The sequence below is a fragment of the Bubalus kerabau genome, chromosome 3 (genome assembly GCF_029407905.1).
Source record: "Bubalus kerabau isolate K-KA32 ecotype Philippines breed swamp buffalo chromosome 3, PCC_UOA_SB_1v2, whole genome shotgun sequence".
Lineage (NCBI taxonomy): Eukaryota > Metazoa > Chordata > Mammalia > Artiodactyla > Bovidae > Bubalus > Bubalus kerabau.
The window spans coordinates 45,552,817-45,570,816 of record NC_073626.1 but is presented as its reverse complement, the minus strand read 5'-3'; the positions used below and the strand labels follow the sequence as shown (position 1 = coordinate 45,570,816).

Sequence of the window (18,000 nt, the reverse complement as noted above, 5' to 3'; positions counted from 1 at the left end):
AATCTAAGTTCTACCCTCCCAGAAGGTTATAGAATCACATTAATCAAAACTGGAAGGAACCTCATATGATCCAGTCCAATATTTTCTTCTTACCTTGAGGATGCTGAGACCCAGGGAAATGAAGTAACTTGTCGCAGCCATGCCTAAACTGATGGTCCAGCTTTCCTCATTCTTCCTGCAGTTCCACTCAGCTTCACTCAGAGATTGACAACAAGAGGCCCAAGAGACGAGCACCACGTGCTGTTCCCTGATGACCTCATGACACAATGTATGATGCTGGGGGTGCGGGGGCGGGGATTTACACCTGTGAACAAAATGCTTCCACACCTTTGAATAAAGTGATATAATATTCTATCCACTGGGAAACTGAAGGAACTACAGCTATTTGTCCATGGCCCTTCTCTTTCTCTTATTGGATTCATTTCACAAGTAAAATTAACCAACATTTAGGAAACCTGGGCTGAGTTCTCCCTTTCTTTTCACGGTCAAGGGCATCGGCTGCACCAGTAGCTCTGCAGCCTGAAGCAAGGCCACGAAAGAGCCTCTCTCCTCCTCTATCCCTCTCTCTCCATGTCTCCCTCTCTCTCCCTCTCATACACACACACGCGCGTGCACACACACACACACGCGTGCGCGCGCGCACACACACACACACACACACACACACACACAAGGATAACCTGATACACAAAAAGGAAAACTAAGCTCATGCTCTTAAAAAAAAAAAAATTTCAGTAACTAAATTCAGGTTGTCCTTTTGCTAAGAACAGAAGCAAATGACATTTGTCTGTTAGAGAAAACTTTCGACTTTTCAAGAGTCATCCCTGACCCCTGGAATCATTGATTCCCAGATCTCTATGCAGGAATAAGTTAAATACCAGCTGCCCACGTGCCCTGGTTTGTCTGGGACAGTCCTGGTTAGTGCCTGTCGTCAGAAAGAAATTATTAATCGCACCCCTTTTACTCTCAAAAAGCTCCCCATTTGAATCATAAAGTACATTGTCACCTGGTCAAATAAGAACTTTAAAAATCTGTCCATCACATAAAGAACCTGATTCTTACAAATATACGCCAATAGTATCAGAGGGGAAATTAAAATGGGTGGTCATAAAAACAAGATGCTTCCCATGAAACTATCTTTTTATTCTTTAAAGTTATAAAATTTCAGGTAGCAATCTATCTCAAAGTAAGTTCTTATAAAGTTCAGATTTGCAAAATACTGCAAACACCTCACTCAGAAAATATTTCCCATCATCTTCCTCAAACAGTAATCTTGTCCACCTGAATCTTTAAGCAAACTGATGTTTCGTTCCACCATTCTCAGTGTTTCTGTAGGAGTATTATTTGTTATTTGGACCCAAACACTAATTAGAAAGCAGGTAATTGGAAACATAAAATTTATCCCAGAATATGTTCTTGAGCAAATTTAACCATAAAGAAAATTGAGTTTAGAGACAACATGTTATGGTGGTTCAGTGCATGGACTTGGGGGCAGCCTGGGTTTGCAATGAGCTTTACCATTTACTAACTGTGAAACTAACCTCTTTCACCTTGGTTTTCCCACACATAAAACTAAAACAGAACTAATATCAACTTTGGGAGTTAGAGCTATTTATGGATCTATATATCTCCAGTATGTATAGAGAGATGCCAAGGTCATAGCAAAACTATTGATAGGTAAGTATTAACACAGGTGGCTGTTGTTGAGATGATGAAGCACTCCTCTGGTGTTTGAAAGAATCTATAATACATGGGATTATTTTGTCATGGATAATTAGAGTGCATATGCCATTCCAATAAATGATGCTGAAACATCTGGACATCCAAAGACAAAGAAGAAGATGGAAAAGGAGGGGGGCAAGGAGAATGAGGAGGAAAATGAAGAGAGGGAAGGGGAAAGTGGGGAGGAGGAGGGGTATCAACCTAAAATTACTTCTAGTACTTTAAATACTTGGAAAACTAAAAATGATCCTTTTTATATCTCAAGTACTATTTTCAAAATCCCAAAGCCAAATGCACAAAAATTCCAGACAGAAGTATGTGGTCTGTTCTACTTCATCCAGCGTGTACGATTGTTAGTGCAGAGTGTGTTGGGATAACCTACCTCACAGCACTGGGTTTGGTAGGAAAAGAAAATGAATCTTAGCAAAATATAAACCCCTCAAAAAATAATAATCCTCAAAGGCTAATGCAGATTCTATTGATGTCCTGAGCATCTCATTAATCATAACTGCCAGTGGTAGAGTTTCCAGGTATCTGAAAATGCCTAATTAATTGCCATTTTTCATAGTACCTAACTTTTCACAAGGGAAACAACATGTTCTTGGAGCAAAACTGAAGTTCAGTTAATTATTTTAAAATTGTATTAAAAGATAGCATCACCGTGGCTATCCTTCTCCCCACTCTGAGAAAGTTCCACGCCTCTGCCCTTCTTTCCTTGCTCCAGGAACCAGCTCCTGGGCTCACAGGAGTCTGCAACCCTCCCTGCCACACACAGGCCACACCCTGGCCACGCTGTCGCCAATGCTGAGATCTGCAGTTCTGCACCCCCATCATCACTGCCCACCAATGGCCACACCAAGGCGTCCAGGGCTCTGCAATGAGGATGCGGATGCCTTTGCCAAGAACACTGGCATTTAGTGCTTTCCACGCTGCTCAAAGACTCCCCGGAAGACAACTCTGCTCATTTTTTTTCTCACAAGCAAAACGGCTGAGGTCGAATGAAAGATCACCCAGAAGGGAAGGTGACCTGCCAATACTTAGGGTCCCTCATTTTCTATGGACAAAACTGTAAGAATCTCATCTGTCTTTTACCCCAGGACTCAGAGGTAAGTCTCTCCCTGGGAGGATTTTCAATGTCTCTTAAAAAAGAAGTTTTTGAAAGTGCCAAGCTACCAGCTCTCCGGACATGGCTGAATCTTAAGATGAATTCAGTACAGGCTTAGTCTGTGATCCTTACTACTTAGGAAGTCAGATAAAGTGCACTACACACCCACATGTACATGAAAGTCACACCTGTGCAGTTAACCAAGATTTACCAGGTACACACCAGACACGGACCTCAATGCCAGGAAAATCCAATTCTTGTCCTTGAGGAGTTTGTGGTCTGGTGGTGGCCCAAGGCTGTTTGGCTAAAAGATGAAAGCTCTCAAGAGTCTATAAATCTGCTCTCAGGTGAGGAATAGTGCACCAAATATCAGCTGACCTTGCATTCTTCTCTGATACAATCTCAGTTCAGCAGGATCGTAAAAACATGAGGTTATTATGAACAAAAATAACTCTGAGCTATTTGAAATTTAATAAAACTAAAAAAATGTAGTTCAACTCACAGTATTGCAGACTTTATCTGTAAAGAGAAGCGCTGCCCAAATACATTCACTGATTTGCTTGCTAATATTCTTCCCAAGTAGAAGGTCCATAAAAGACTCATTCATTCCACACTGCACAATATCTGTATTTTTGTAGGGAAAAAAAAATGGAGTATATTGTCCACTATCCCACAGCCCTTAAATTTCCTCATATAATATTATTGTGGATTCGTAACTAATTTCTCTACTGTGTCCATTATTCTTGCTTTTACAAACAATATGGCAATAAACATCATTGAAACTAATATTTGTACATTTCTGTGCTTCAAAAAAATTCTTAGAGTAAAATTACCTGGCCAGTAGATATACAAGTATCTAAGGCTTCATTATATATTATGCTCCAGAAAAGTTGTCCCAATATAAGCCCTACTTGTAGTATAGGAACTATATGTTTTATAGAAAAATTCTAAAGTAAATAAATGAACCATTGGTGGTTTGCTTTCCCAGGAAAATACATTATGTCCAGGGAAGAAAAATGGCAGATGAAGTAAGAGACATAAATTATAATCTCCTAAAGAGAATAAACAGCTTCTGGATTTAAAACTTTTTTCAATCCAACAGCACTTTTAACCATATTTATGATGTTGAAGCTGAAACTCCAATACTTTGGCCACCGGATGGGAAGAGCTGACTCATTTGAAAAGAGTCCTACCCTGATGCTGGGAAAGATTGAAGGCAGGAGGAGAAGGGGACGACAGAGAATGAGATGGTTGGATGGCATCACTGACTCAATGGACATGAGTTTGGGTGGACTCCGGGAGTTGGTGATGAACAGGGAGGCCTGGCGTGCTGCGGTCTATGGGGTCTCAAAGAGTCGGACACGACTGAGCAACTGAACTGAACTGATGTTCTTCTTTTAAACATTCTACACACACATGCACTAGGATGCCTTCCTAACAATTCACCTCGACTCCTCTGCTCCTACAAACACCCAGCCTTGATAAGTCTAGCAGTCACTGGCATATTTTTTATTAATTGTACGAGCTACATATTAAGTATGTCATAATTATTTGCACTGCACAATTTAGCCCTTTTGTTCTCTCCCTACATATAATCTACATTAATGTAATATAAGTATTCTCCACTGAGTAGAAACCATAATGTCTTTCAGAATGGGTGCCATGTTTTATTAGAGGAATGCAAATCAAAACTACAATGAGGTATCACCTCACAAGGGTCAGAATGGCCATCATCAACTGCAAACAATAAATGCTGGAGAAGGCATGGAGAAAAGGAAACCCCTACGCACTGTTAGTGGAAGCATAAATTCAAATAGCCACTATGGAACATAAACAGTATGGAGGTTCCTTAAAAAACTAAGCATAGAACTACCATCTGACCCAGCAATCCCATTACTGGACCATACACCCATAGAAAACCATAATTCAAAAAGATCCATGCACCCCAATGTTCGTTGCAGCACTGTTTACAATAGCCAGGATGTGGAAGCAACCTAAATGCCCATCAACAGAGGAATGGATAAAGAAGATGTGGTACATATATATAAAGGAATATTACTCAGCCATAAAAAGGAATGAAATGGTTCATTTGGAGAGATGCAGATGTACCCGGAGAGCATCATACAGAGAGAAATAAGTCAGAAAGAGAAAAACAAATATCATACATTAATGCATATATATATGGAATCTATAAAAATGGTACAGATGATCTTATCTGCAAAGCAGAAACAGAGACACAGATATAGAGAACAAATGTATGGATATCAAAGGGGGAAGTAGGAGGCTATGAGGAATTGAGAGATCGGGATTGATCTACAGAAACTACTGATACTATACATAAAATAGATAACAATGAGAACCTACTGTATACACAGGGAACTCTACTTAATGCTCTGCAGTGACCTGAATGGGAAGGAAGTCCAAATGGAAAGGATACACGTATATGTAGGGCTGATTCATTTTGCTGTCCAGTAGAAACTAACAAACACTGTAAAGCAACTTTACTCCAATAAAAATTAATTAAAATTAAAATAATTGGGAAAAATAAAATAAACACTCTTACTTTTAAAACTTTGTCACCCTTCCAGGAGAGACAAAATAAAAGCTTAGAATTTTGATGAAGGCACACCTTCTAAGCATTGCCTCTGGTTTGAAATCACATCCTCAGGACTTCCCTAGTGGTGCTGTGGTTAAGACTCCTTGCTTCTACTGCAAGGTGTGAGGGTTTGACTTCTGGTCAGGAAACTATGATCCCACATGCTGTGTAGTGTGGGCAAAAATTTTAAAAAAGAAAAAAAGAAATCACATTGTCTCGCAGAGGACAAACCCCAGACACAAATCCAGGGTTTGTGTAACTTGTATCCCATTGTGATTTCCTTTTGTCTAATGGCTCCTGTTTACTGAAGGCTTGTTGTATGCAAGTGCTTTTCCAAAATTTCCTCATTGCCATCCATATAATGGCCCTGGGAGGCGAGTCACATCCTGTTTTAGAGGTAAGGAAACCGAAGCTGATGTAGAATGATCGCGTAAGAGCCTGGATTTGAACGCTCGCCCCAGAGTCCCTGCACTGAACCACCACTGTCACTATTCCACAACGAAGCAGGGTCCAAACTATAACTTTCCTCCTTTTCCAACTTTCAGAAACAGCATAATATTTTTAATTACATGCTAAGGCAATGGCACCCCACTCCAGTACTCTTGCCTGGAAAATCCCATGGACGGAGGAGCCTGGTGGGCTGCAGTCCATGAGGTCGCTAAGAGTCGGACACGAGTGAGCGACTTCACTTTCCTGCATTGGAGAAGGAAATGGCAACCCGCTCCAGTGTTCTTGCCTGGAGAATCCCAGGGACGGGGGAGCCTGGTGGGCTGCCGTCTATGGGGTCACACAGAGTCAGACACGACTGAAGTGACTTAGCAGCAGAATATTTCTTGGCACACCATATACCATGGCTTATACAACATTTATACATCAGAACCTCTCTCTCAATGAAGAATCTGGGTGTTTGACAACACTCACCACCTATTGAAAAGATTTTCCAACACTGAACATTGAGGAAGGTTGACTTTTGACACGTCTTTTGGTTCAAGGACACTGATGGAACCCAGGCGTTTCCCTCACATCCTCCTCTGGACTACATTAAAAGGAGAGAAAAGGAAGCTAAAAGAATAAACCCACAACTATAAGAGACCTATCATAGGAGGGGAATCAGCATGAAGCTGTGCTCTGTAAGTTCCTGGAAGATAGGAGATGGAGGTGCATTGCGCTATGAAGCAGAGCTGCAGCTAGGAAGGGGCCCTGATAGATGTCTCTCCAAACCCTGGAGGCACCAGAGCCAAGGAAGGCAAATTTCACAGGGCAGGACTGTAGATGGGCTGCAAAGAAGAGAATTCTTTGGCGGTCTCTAAGACCCATCCCGCTTCTTCTTCCACTTGCCGTGCAAAGGAGAATGGGTGGGCAGAAAGTCACAAGCTACACACAGAGAATTCCCAGGCTGGATGGATGAATGAATGAATAAGAAGAAGCCAACGGAACAACAAACACACAGGAATTCCCAGGTTGAAAGCTGAGGCCCACTGGAAAAGCAAAATGGAAATCAAAAAACATTTGATTTTTTCCATATTACCTTCACGTTTTCTAAAAGAGCTGCCCATTCTCTAATAAGCTTATTAATTCAAGCTGACATTTTCTCATTCAGCTTCCCCATGATGACGTGATATCCCAGCAAAGTGTAACAGGTTCAGGAAAGCAATCCCGTGAGCTCTCTCCTCTGCTCTGAAAATGAACGTCATCAAGTCAGTATTTACGAGCATGAAGTGGTCTCTGAATGGCTACGTCCTGACAGACACAAGGCCAATCTTGGAGAAAAAACTGTGGGGACATCTTCCCCAGAAGCTACCTCTGCAAGGAAACCCCCACTTAACTGAGAAGGAAAGTGACGAAAGGACGCTCCAGAAAATCTCAGGTTATAAATAAAAGAGAAACACCGGCTGTTATATCACAGACACCCTCTTGCCATTTTAAAAAGCCATCTCCTTATTTTTATGATCAGGCAGCAAAACAAAGCCTGCGACTCTCTAACGTGCTTGCATCACTAACACCACAGTCTGCTTGCCATTCCCTGGGGGGAGCCATACCCCGGACAGCACGCCTGGCTAGTTAAGTCATTGTAATTCCCACAACGAGAACCTAGGAACCACCTCACCGCAGTACAGGGTGTTACAAACGTCGCTGTGAAATCACAGCTCGGTGAGAGCCTACCATCCATCTTTCTTCTACTCGTCATCACACAGAGCTCCAGCAAAAGACCCATTCAAACAGCGCATCTCAGACTTACATTATCAGCAGACACTGCTTTAATTAGCAGTGATTTTCAAAGGACTGGTTTGGCTTCGAGAACTTCCTGTGAACCATAAAGTAGAAATCTGGATCCTTATCAGTTTCACTTTACTCTTCACCTCCCTGCCCTGGGTTCTAATAGATACAGCCCTCATTTTTTTCCCTTTGAGAAAAAGAAAAATGGAAATGGTGGCTAGGATTTTGCCATTCGTGTGCAATCCACTTTTTTCTCAACCTCAGTGATGCAAAAGGGACTAAAATTAGAGTTGCAAAGGGACCAAGTTATCTGTGTCAGGAACATTGCAAGGAGCAGCAAGAACTACAAGAGGGAATGAATACGCCCTAAACAAACCATCTCAGAAATAACATTTAAAACACAGAGCCCATATTTTGTAAATTGCTACTCCTGATGAAAACACAGAGCCCACTTTATTTTATGTACTGCTGTAAGAAAACAGAATGCCTTATTTTGATAATATCTCAGTGTTTATATTGAAGCAATTACATGCTTCTTTCTTCATCGATTCCATAATTTTCCCCCAAGATCCAGTTCTCAAATCTTTGTCATTTCTCAGTGAAAACATTGAAAATATATGCAATTCAATTTGTGAGCACTGAACTGTGAACTTTCTATACTGCAAGGAAGGTTTAATCTAATCACGAGGACTTCTGTTTTACATTTGGTCAGTGATGACATAAAAACACAAATTATTTCAATGTTTGTATAAACAGACATTCTTTGCCATGGAAAAAATTTAATCAGCACACAGCCAAAGGGTATTTTGCTACAGACTCAAAGTTTCAGAGAGAATAACAATCTTGACAAATCCAACCCAGCCTTGTACAACCTAGCCTCTTAGCTAGGACACCAAAGTGAAAGCAAAAGTGTTAGTCACTCAGTCGTGTCCAGCTCTTTGTGACCCCATAGATTTAGCCCCCCAGGCTCCTCTGTCCATGGGATTCTCCAGGCAAGAACACTGGAGTGGATTTCCATGCCCTCCTCCAGGGGATCTTCCCAACCCAGAGACTGAACCCAGATCTCCTGCATTTCAGGCACATTCTTTACTGACTAAGCCACCAGGGAAGCCCCAGGACACCAAAGGTTAAGTGACTTGTCAAAAGCCAGACAAATACAACCTTCCCTAGCCTCAGATACAACATGCTTTTCACCACACAGGCACTTAGGAAGAGGAAGAAAGCCTCTTCTTTGGAATAAGAAGTCCTCATCACACACACACACGTGTAGGTTCTCTGTTCTGATTTTCATAGATATGTTAGAATGGTCCCCAGACACGTAGGTTCTCTGTTCTGATTTTCATAGATACATTAGAATGGTCCCCAGAACACACACACACACACATGTGTAGGTTCTCTGTTCTGATTTTCATAGATATGTCAGAATGGTCCCCAGAACACCTGCATGCACTCACCTACCCTAACTCATCATTTTCCCAGCCTCACCTTATTCTGCCATGATGCCCATTAAGATTCAACTACAAAATTGGTACAGCCATTATGGAAAACAGTATGGAGGTTCCTTAAAAAGCTAAAAACAGAGCTACCGTATGATCCAGCAACACCACTCCTAGGCACATATCCAGACAAAACCATAATTCAAAAGGATGCATGCCCCTGCACCCAGTGTGCAAGGCAGCACTGTCTCCAACAGCCAAGACGGAGCAATTTACACGTGTCCACTGACAGAGGAATAGACAGGAAAGACTTGGTGTGTATATATATATGAATACACAAAGGAGTATTACTCAGCAAAAGAAGGGATGAAATAGTGCCATTTGCAGAGACATGGAACAACCCAGCAATGGTCATACAGAGTGAAGCAAGTCAGAAAGAGAAAAACAAGTATCATATAACATCACTTATACGTGGGATCTAGAAAAGTGGTACAAATGAACTTATTTGCAAAGCAGAAATAGAGTACAGATGTACAGAACACACTTAAGGTTCCCAAGGAGTGAAGGATGGGCGGGATGAACCGGGAGATGGAGACTGACATAGACACACTACTCTACGTAACACAGACAACTCTAGAGGACCTATGGCAGAGCAGGAAACTGTACTCGGTGCTCTGTGGTGACCTAACCAGGAAGGAACTATACAAAGAGGGCGATGCATGCATATACGCAACTGATTCACTTGGCTGCACAGCAGAAACAAACAGAACATTGTAAAGCAACTACAATCCAGTAAAAATTAGTTTTAAAAGAAGACTCAGTTCCCACTGCTTTGACAGTTTCCCACTGATTCCCATGACAGTGACTCATCACCATTATGGCATCACGGCATCTCATCTCCTCCCTCCGTTTTTTATTTCATGCTACAGATTCTTCGGATAGCTTTAAAAATGTGTTACTGGCTCTATGAACAGGAGGCCAGAGAGAGGTGGCTGCTGCTGCTGCTGCTAAGTCGCTTCAGTCGTGTCCGACTCTGCACGACCCCACAGACGGCAGCCCACCAGGCTCCCCCGTCCTTGGGATTCTCCAGGCAAGAATACTGGAGTGGGGTGCCATTTCCTCCTCCAGTGCGTGAAAGTGAAGTCGCTCAGTTGTGCCCAACTCTTAGCGACCCCACGGACTGCAGCCTACCAGGCCCCTCCGTCGGGTGGGACTATTTCTCATGAAAGAGAGCTCTAAGAGTAGTTACTTAGTTTTTTACCTTGACTTGCCAGTGGTCAGGACTCATGGTTACTCTGTGCAACTATACATCTTCACCTAGGATGAAACCAGAGTCTTCTTACTACTCACAATGCTTGAGGGCTGTTTCAGTTCTTTGGAGAGCGTGTCTTAATCAATCAACTCCCTAATACCTGGTACAGACTGATCAATCCTATGCCCCTCTACTGACTTCTCAGAGGAGGTCTACCCCTGTAAGATATGAGACCAACTGACTTGATCTCACTAAAAGTTCGGAAGTGACGCTGAGCTCAGAAATTCAGAGAAGCTAGTTCTGAGTTTCCTCTGTTTGCCTTCCAGTCAAGGGAGGCCTACTGAGCCGCTTATCATAAAATTGTGTTCAGTACCACCCATCTGTTTTGTGAAAAATAATTATTTCCACGGAGTATGTTGAGTGTCAGCTTATTACAGAGCTTTGGCTCTCTCAAACAGTTAAATTCAAAATATACTGATGATGAACGGGCCATCTAGGGAGGCGCGTAGAATTCACAGCAGGCACCACAGATGTGCCAGAGAGGCCAGCGGCATTCTCACAGACGAGCAGATGCCTGCCATTCTCCGCGACGGCGCCGCCCGTAAAGCCGAATGAGCCAGTAGCATGGAGGAATTAAGGTTTGGGCACAGATTAACTCATATCCTCTACATCAGAGTAACCAGACACAGTGGACATTCAGAACAACTTCTCAGTGAAGTCCAGAACATAGCAAGAGTCACTGGACCACTCTCACAAATAGCAAAGAAATGGAAGGAAGTTTTCAAGATAAATAACCAAATGTCAAGGAAAAGGAAATATTGTTTGTTTGTTCTCCACTTCCCTTCATTTTGGCCATCACCAGAATTAGTTTATTAAGGATCTAGGGTAATCAATTATGATATAAAGATAACAGAGATCCAGCACCTTTTCTCCAGAGAATTACAAACTTAAATTTACCACTTATTGTATTATGTGATGCTACCTTGTCAGAAATAATGCATAGATCAGAAACAACACTCAAGCTGTACAGAAAATAATCTCTCCATAACACACCAAAAACATTGGCAATAGTATACACTTTTTTGTTCAGATATGTAAGCACCTACTGAGTGCCTGTTACCAGGGACCCTAGTTAGATAAAATAAGAAAAATAAATAGGTATGCAGATGTTGGTTTGATGCCTTGGGAGCTTGCTGGGTGAAATTTGAAATTGGTTATCATACAGGGAGGGTAAGGAGAGACCAGAGAAGGGGCAGAGACTCCAGAAGGTGGGTGGAAGGTTTAATAAACAGGGATCTTACATACATGGCTTTCTTGGGCATCAGCAAGAGAAGTAAATCTCCTGGATTGCCTGTCAGAATCTTAGAAGTTTACAGAGAGGTCCTACCTGGGTCCAGTCAGACCGTCCCACCCAGACAGTCTCAGCATCCCCTTCTTCTCAAGGCTGCATCCCTGAAACAGCTCCCACTGTGGGAACAGTAGACAGAATTCATATTCTAAGGACAGGGGACCAGGGAGGAGGCTTCCACTGCCTGGGTCTTGCTCTTGGGTCAACAAGAGGTCATGTTCTCTCTGTGATCTCCTCCAGCAGTTGATATTATAATGAAACAAAATATGTTACTGCATAAAATGCTTCACGATTGTTCTCATTGTTAAGACATTCTGATGAGTAATTATATATAGTCTTGCTGTCCCGAGTCTATGTAAGAATGAAAAAATTTGGAATGTTTATGTTTTGCACCCTTAGAATATTTCTAAGCTACTTAAGCTTACCATTATTCCTTTATAATCTACTAAAAAACAATCAAAACATAATAATCTCCTCGATGTCCAAGGCTTTATCAAGCATGTTCCGTGACAGCCCTTAGCACATGTCTTGTTCAAATGGGCATTCAGGAATACATACCAATCTGAAAGGATCTTTTTGTTTCTCAGGACAGACACGAAGTTGACTCTTTGAAAAGGCTCCAAACAAAACTCAACAATGATATCGGGAATTATAGCCAAAACAGTAGTTTTGTGTTTTGTTTGCTAACAGATTTCTTCTTAGAAAAAGATTTTATTTTTATTATTGAATCTATAAATTGATGATTGATTTAACCTTAAAGTACTACCCTTCACTGGATTTTTAAATGTATGTTTTGTATGCTTATGTTTTACCCATCATTTTTTCTTCTACATCATTTCTCTTTCATTGTATTCAAAAGAGTCATGATTCTCTTTCCCTGAAATTGAGGAGAATGTTTTTGTGGATCCTAAGGAAATCTACATGTCATAGGATAAGTCTTTCACCCTCAAATTTAAAATAAGTAAAAAAATTTTAATAAAGGTAAAATTTTACTTAAAATACCAGTTTTCAGCTTCTTATATTATACACATCCTGTTTAACAAACTGTCAGATGATGAATTTCTTTCTCAATCTCAGATAGTTACTTTTACTCAAAAAAGCAATATTTTTTGAGTAAAAAACACAGCAGTCAGCTCCACTGTGTTCATTTGTTTCTACCAAGCATCCATCCGTATAAAATGAGTTGGCTGTTTGTTTATAATGGGTACTGTTGTACCCTTCTCATTATGATGATTTTTGTGATATTTATTGAACATTTATTACTTGGGAAGATAGACTTGTCTCGAGATATACTAACTGATGTGATAGAAATTATTAGACTTATGTGTAAGATCTATTTGTTCTTATCAACTTTTAAAGAAAGAAACCACCATTAAGTCAAAATGCTCTGAGACGCATGACTATTTTTACTCTGTTAATACTGTATTTTCTATTTCAGTTAAAGATCAATGTAAGTGAAATTCTTTGTTTATGCATTTAATCATCTAAAAGAAAAGGAGTTTGGAGAGTAGTCAAGATTTCTTGCTTTAATTTTACTTGTTATATTATTTACTTATTTTTGGAGTAGGAAATGGCAACCCACTCCAGTATTCTTGCCTGGAAAAACCCAAAGATAGAGGACCCTGGCAGGCTACAGTCCACACGGTCACAAAGAATCAGACACGACTGAGCAGCTGAGTACTAGCACTATTTACTTATTTATCTATTTATCTGAACAGGTAACTTTCCCAAGTACTGAACTTTATTTACTGTGTTCCTGCCCTCCCTGAGAACCGCCTATGCTCAGTACAGATTGGACATTCTGGCGCCTTCCGATCCACCCCAGATTTTCCTGCAAATCTCCTGGAAATTAATCAGGGGCCAGTCCTAGGCTTCCCCTCCAGACTAAAGTCCATGAATGTTATGACAATTACTCCCTCTAAAGAGAGGTTTTTGCTCACTTCTTGATTCAGAGCTGTGTTCCAGAGAGATTCGGGTACATTTGACCTCCCGGGCAGTGAAACATTTATATACCAAGAGTTTGTTTTCACTTTTGTTCACTTGCCCCATGTCCACTATGTTTATTATTCCTCTAAAAGACTGCCAGTGAGCTCTGGATCAAATTTCACACTCGTTCATAGCAACTCTTACTGGTGTATTTATTAACCATCTATCTGGTTCCATCAAGGTTTTATAACTCCTAAGCCTTATAGTTAACATATGTGAGTGTTCCTTTTAATTTGAAATGCATTTCAGCTTTCTCTTTCTATGTAAACAAAGCCTGGATATGTACTTGCTAAGTAAGTCAGGCCAAAAGCAGTTTGAAAATAACAGGTTCAGCCGAGGGACTTCACATACATTATAGTTAATGCTCGTAACAGCCTTCCGATTAAGTATCACTGCTCCCCATCAACAAGTGACTTAACTGAGACGCGAAAGGCTTAAACAAAATCCCATCATCCCACATTTAGAAGTGATGGAGTGAGGATTTTCATCAGATCTTCCTGATTCAAAACCCCTGGTTAGTTCTACAGTAATACATGACTTTTTAAAACAGTCCAAAGGCAAAGCAGTCTGGGGCCATGACATGTTTAAACAATCACCTGAAGAGAGGTCCACGGTCAATATTCAAAATGACCCAAATCCTTTAAGAAGAAGTTTTATATATTTTATCCAATATATTTCTTTAAGACCTTGAAATTCTAACATACGTTAGGAGTTTTCAACGCAATATGGTTTTTTCTTCCTTCTTTCAGGTTTTAATATCGTTGCTAGTGCATATATCTCAATGTCAGACATCCAGAACAACACATTCTCATGAGTTCAAGAAGCCACAGTCTTATAGTCAATACAGTTTTAGTTTTTGCTACTTGTACAGCTATTAAAATAAGCCATGCCCTGTTCTAACATTAACTCTGAAGCCTCAGTAACTTTATAAACATAATTAATCTTCTAAACCTATCAGGTGAACCATGAACAATACATTCTAATCTAGGTTACAGCACATTCTGTGTTTGAGCAAACAGAAGTGACCACTGTGTTTCTGACACTAAATTTCTTAGCATCAAGGTAAAGCAACTTTTACAAATTTTACTGCCAAAAACTAAACTTTTTCAAAAGTAAATTTTATCCTTACATTTTATCATTAATTTTTTCCATAAAAAAATTAAAATTGTCCATAATACTCAGATTTCCCTTGACACTCATTCCTGGTATCTCTGAAATTGAGTTTTGAATATTCGCTAAACTTCATATGAGTAAAGAAAATAACCTCCCAGTATTGAGGTGACCACCACCAGGTCTCAAAATAAATGGATCCTGGTTGTTAAAACAGAGATAAACCATATCATTTAACTAAATCTAATTTACCCACATTCTAGTAATGACATCATATTAATAATTTTATCACATTGTTTTCAGTAAAACGCTTGGAACTCATTGATTTCAAGGTCATTGACCAGAAAAGCAGGGAAATATAGGTGCCTGGTATAACTTTTTCATACTATAACAACTGATTTTTACTCTGCTAGTTACATCATAAATCCGTGTTTGTGAAATATCAGCCTTACCGTCAGTTTCTCCTCTAAATTCTCATTTAATAAGCTTCCTTTTCCATGCTTTTCAAAGTCCATGTTGAAAGAGAATGAGAGAGAGAGAGAAAAGGCAAGATTCCGATTCTGTCTAGAAAATGATGTGACGTGCTTACATGTTAGATATTGCAGGACATTCCAAGTTGTGAGAGCCCAGGACACTATCAGAAAGCCCTGGCGATAATTTCTGGTTAGCTAGTGTTTCCATTTATAGATGTTCAAACCCCATAAACAGAGCCCTGAAGAGACGTCAGGCAGCTGGCCTTAGATAATGATAAATGTCACTAGATAAGAAAGCAACCCCTCAACAGGAGATTATCCCTACATGTTAGGTTCCTGAGCCAAGAAAGATGTCTGTGACAAAGAGCCACTGTCAAAAAGTTCATGAATAGCCATTGCAATTGAATAAAACATACTATAGAATATGGGCCTAATAAACAAATTTTAAAAGGACGAATGTGTTGGGACTTCCCTGGTGGTCCAGGGGTTGGGACTTAGCCTTCCAAAGCAGGGAGAGAGGCAGGCGGGTTCCATCCCTGGCTGGGGAGCTAGGATCCCACATGCCTCACAGCCAAAAAAAACAGAAGCGATATGGTGATAAATTCAATAAAGACTTTGAAAAATGGTTCACATCACCTACTAAATAGCACATGGAACTCTGCTCAATGTTAGGAGCCCCCAGATGGGAGAGGGGTTTGAGGGAGAGTGGATACATTGGGCATGCTTGGCTGAGTCACTCTTTGTTCATGGAAACTATCACAACTTTGTTAACTGGCTACACCCCAATATAAAACAAAAAGTTTGAAAAAAAAAATAAAATTAAAATGATCCACATCAAAAAAATAAATCTTTAGATACAATCTAAACCTGGCATTCAAGCCTCTGTACTAATGTAAGCTATACAAATAGATCATCTTTTTTTTAACCTCTGTATCAATAAATGAGAATAACACTTAAAAAAAAAACTTTGCAAAATAAAATTAAAGGACAAATGTGATGGTCTTATAGCAAACATGAATCAGCCAGCCCCATTCTTTCTAATTCCAATTTGAATCCTGGCCTTATTTTGCAGTTCAAAACTTTAAAAAGTCACTTCAAGGAAAGCACAAAGTTAACTAATTAAAGCTATTCAGACACACAATGTATATATTCAAGAGGTGTTGTCAACTTCATATCATGAAAAGTAGGCAAATGATGTCTACAAACTTCATAAAGGAAAAGTGATATTTTTCCTTCACAAACCTGATTATTTTTTTCATTATCCTGGATTTTCTACTGAGAACAAAGTTATGACATAGAACATGAAACTCACTTTTTCCAGTCGAACAAATGTTCCCAGAATTCTTTAGAAATAGTTATATGCCTGAAAAAAAATTAACTGTGTAGGGCGATGGTAATTAACTCCCTGTTTTTTACAGAGAATTAGATACGTGGATGGCAATAAAAACGGCTTTCAGAGTAAGTTAAGACTGATCTACCGGTGGCCTACTCCCTCAGGCTGTTTCAAAGATCATTTTCACACCTGTTTGTGATTGTAACTCACATTTCCTATCAGTTTTTCCCCCACTTTTTAAAGAAAACATTTCAGGAAACGTGTTGCGAGGCTCTGACCTTTGGCGTGATCACAGCTGGTTCTCTGTCATCAGGCGGGGTGCACTAGGCTTAATATGCATCAGGATGGAAGTGCCGAGGATTCTAGAAGTGAAACATTTAGCAGAAATAAACCTAGCCACCACTGTTTCAGGATGAGAATTCAGAAACGTCTATCAGATTCATGGGCAAAAGTGGTTTCCCTCTTCGGCTCTCCTCAGATCCAGAAAGGGAATCACACATGTTAGTTATTGTTCTGACAAGCTTGGAAATGTAAGTCTTAGAGGCTGATTAGCATGCAAGATCCATACGCGTCGAAAGCAAGGCAAGAGTTGACATTTCATATGAGGATGAAACAGAGCAGGACCTTATGGTCCCTCCCCTCCATGTTCTCTGCCTGCCTTTTGTCTGTGAGAAACCTTAGCCAAAGAATAAGTTTAATCAGAGAAGTGAGAAAATGCAGAAACAAAGGAAAAGAGCTCAACAAGATTAATCACAGTAGTCATTAAGCATCTAAGAACTTTAGTTTCTTCTCAAGAACTACAGATACTATTCTGAGCCGTATCCTGTGAGCTGTCTTACAGATACTGAAACCGCAGATGGGAGAAGTTAACTACACGGTGCCCAGACTGTAGGCACGACACAGCGTCGCGGTTCTGAGAACTGGCCTCAAAGAAACGGGGAAAAAATGACCCTGGAATTGAAGATTAACTATTTAAAACAATCAAGATGGCACTGATCAGACCACTGACGACCAATTTCAAGAGGACTGTCAGAGCTGACTGTACTGTTACTGCATGGAGTCCCCTTCCTCCGTCTATAACAGCTCTTGCCCACTGATTGTCAGAGGTGGGATCGGATTTTGGATAAAAGTCCACCCTCCTCCTCCCACCCCACCCACCACTTGCCGGCATCCAAACTAAAGCAAACTTTTCTTTCCCCAACCTTGCCTCTTTATTGGCTGTTGAATGGTGAGCAGCTGGACCTCACTTTCAGCTACAAAGGAGACGTCCCAAAATCTCTCTAGAGAAAAAAAGAAACAACACAACCCAGCATACTATGGCTGCAAAAGAAAACTTGTTCAATGCTAGTATAATACCTGAAGGTGAAATCCATGATCCAGCTGGGAGTAAAGGGAGGGTGGGATGCAAAGCTGGTTGGGGAA

At 40.5% G+C, this 18,000-nt stretch overlaps 1 protein-coding gene across 4 annotated transcripts in view; it reads right to left on the bottom strand.

The window, feature by feature from the left end:
- The window catches only part of MLIP (muscular LMNA interacting protein), a 286,739-nt gene extending 269,919 nt beyond the window's left edge, over window positions 1-16,820 (bottom strand). Inside the window, exons 1-3 of one of the 4 annotated variants that reach the window (XM_055571766.1) lie at window positions 16,558-16,820; window positions 6,952-7,100; window positions 3,330-3,451 (exon numbers count right to left, since the gene is read on the bottom strand). In XM_055571766.1, coding sequence (XP_055427741.1) covers window positions 3,330-3,451; window positions 6,952-6,979 — 150 coding nt within the window. In that variant the 5' untranslated portion in view covers window positions 6,980-7,100; window positions 16,558-16,820. Of the gene's footprint in view, window positions 1-3,329; window positions 3,452-6,951; window positions 7,101-15,224; window positions 15,356-16,557 lie in introns of those variants that run through there. The other 3 variants (XM_055571774.1, XM_055571767.1, XM_055571769.1) reach the window with 3 other exon arrangements.
- Window positions 16,821-18,000: the final 1,180 nt, after the last annotated feature.